Source organism: Dipodomys ordii, unplaced genomic scaffold (genome assembly GCF_000151885.1).
Source record: "Dipodomys ordii isolate 6190 unplaced genomic scaffold, Dord_2.0 Scaffold220, whole genome shotgun sequence".
Lineage (NCBI taxonomy): Eukaryota > Metazoa > Chordata > Mammalia > Rodentia > Heteromyidae > Dipodomys > Dipodomys ordii.
Genome location: NW_012267436.1, coordinates 1,090,890 through 1,093,210, shown reverse-complemented (window position 1 = coordinate 1,093,210; position 2,321 = coordinate 1,090,890). Strand labels below are relative to the sequence as shown.

General features: G+C 32.6%; 1 protein-coding gene across 1 annotated transcript in view; it reads left to right on the top strand.

Annotated features, from left to right (window-relative positions):
• Positions 1-2,321, top strand: part of Exoc6b (exocyst complex component 6B) — a 546,892-nt gene that overhangs the window by 257,274 nt on the left and 287,297 nt on the right. Inside the window, exon 10 of the mRNA XM_013035762.1 lies at positions 764-884. Coding sequence (XP_012891216.1) covers positions 764-884 — 121 coding nt within the window. The remainder of the gene's footprint in view (positions 1-763; positions 885-2,321) is intronic.

The window sequence follows — 2,321 nt, the reverse complement described above, 5'->3', positions numbered from 1 at the left end:
GCTTGACTCATACATATACTAGATATTGCAAATAAGGGAAACCATGGGACCTATGTTTCTTTGGGTCTGGGATAGCTGCAGTTATAAAAAGGAAATAAGTAGGATTTTTTTCTTTTTAAAATCAGCTTAAAATTCTTTTAGTATAATTAATCATTTTGATTTAAATGTACCATATATAGACTTAATTAGAATGAACATTTAGGCACCAATGGTTCTTTTTAAATGCATAATAAAAGATTCTTTTTAAATGCATAATTACAAAAAGCCATAATAAGGATGTTGAAAATAAGTATATTTTTTTCTTTAAAAAACTTCCATAAGGTAAATTTTTCTTACTTTGTTGTGGAAATCTGTATGAGAGAAATTATTTTATTATGTTGTATGTCAAATTGCTAAAAACATGTTTCAGTCTTGATTATCTGTTTAAAACCAATTACTTTTGGAAAGTATTGACCATCTGTTTCTAACAATATTTTGAAATTAGCCTTCATTAGCTGTATACATTTATTTCCCTTTCAATTTTCTTGATAACATAGTTAACATTTCATAGAAATGTAACTCCATTATGTTTAGAAGTGTGTAAGAAAATGTGATCATGCATATAATTATTTGTCTAATCATTTTATTTATGATACAGAATAGCTTTTTAAAAGAAATATGAATATTAACTTCAAATTTAATGGCAGCTCTTAAGTAAAAACTCAGTGATAGTAATCAAACTTTAATTTCTGAAAGTTATACTTTCTTTTTTCTTCAATCTTAGCTTTTTTGTGGTTGAAGATCACATCTTGCATACAACACAGGGCTTAGTAAATAGAGCCTACATTGATGAACTATGGGAAATGGCACTTTCAAAAACCATCGCAGCACTCCGTACCCACTCGGTATGTAAGAAGCCTAGAGAAGTTGTTAGTGCTGATTATATATACTGTCCGGTGTTTCACTGCTTTAAAATCAACAAAATTTTACCTTTGATTGACCCATTTGGAAATACTGTATATCCTTCAGAGACATGTGGAAGAAGCTTGCTTAAATTACTCTGTCCTCCAACACTGAACTCACTTCTGTGGCTGTTTTTAGTAAAAATAGTTCTATTAATGATCTCTGTGTATCAGACACTGTATTGTGTATCTCATGTTTTCTGCTTTATTTTATCTTCACTGCCTCAATATTAAGACAAGCATATTATTGTCTTTAGGTTATCTATAATATAGAATACTTAGTGCAGAGAAATTAGCATTATGTCAGTTATTAAGAGATGGAACCCAGATTCAAACCAAGATAAAGCCCATGTTCTTAGCTACTTCATAGTATTTTCTAATGCCTATTAATATTATGAACACTGATTTGGCGGCATTCACAATTCTATTGTTATTTTTTGAAAAAGAGTTTATTAACACGTGGCCTAATTAGCAGTTCCCATATTGTTACTGGTGTACTTTATTATAGCATGAATTTTAGTTCACTTGTCCTAGAGAATGCTGCCTCTAAATTATTTATTCAATTAAAATTATTTAATAAATCATTTATAATGCTAAATTTTCTCATTATTGACTTCTCACTATTATTTACTGATAACTTTATATATAATAGACCATGCATTACTGTCCTTAAGCTTAAATGATCTTTCATTATCTTTGCATAAATGGTAAATTCCTTAATCTATCAGTTTAATTTATTGCCAATCAAATCCTCAATAATCTATTATTGTGTGGGTGGGCACCTTTCTATCAGATTTATACTTTTTTTTTTTTTTTTGACAGTCATGGGGCCTGAACTCTGGGCCTGGGCAATGTCCCTGAGCTCTTCAGCTCAAGGCAAGTGCTTTACCACTTGAGCCACGGCACCACTTCCAGTTTTCTGGTAGTTAATTGGAGATAAGAGTCTCATGGACTTTCCTGCCTGGCTGGCTTTGAACCTCAATCCTCAGATCTCAGCCTCCTGAGTAGCTAGGATTACAGGCATGAGCCACTGGTGACCAGACATATTTATACTATTTTTAGCCCAGGATAAAAGCCAGAGCACTTACGTATTTAAAAATTGCTCTCAAAATTAAGCTTCTTAATTAAAAAATATAAACAATTACAAACTATAACAAACTGGATTCTGGTGGCTCATACCGATAGTCTTTTCTACTCAGGAATCTGAGACTTGGAATATAGTTGTCTGAAGGCAGTCCAAATTGAAAAGTCTGTAAGACTGCACTTCCAGTTAACCAACACAAAGTCAGACTGGAGACATGCCTCAAGTTGGAGAGTGAGAAAGGGAAAGAAGGAAGGAAGGAAGGAAGGAAGGAAGGGAGGGAGGGAGGGAGGGAGGGA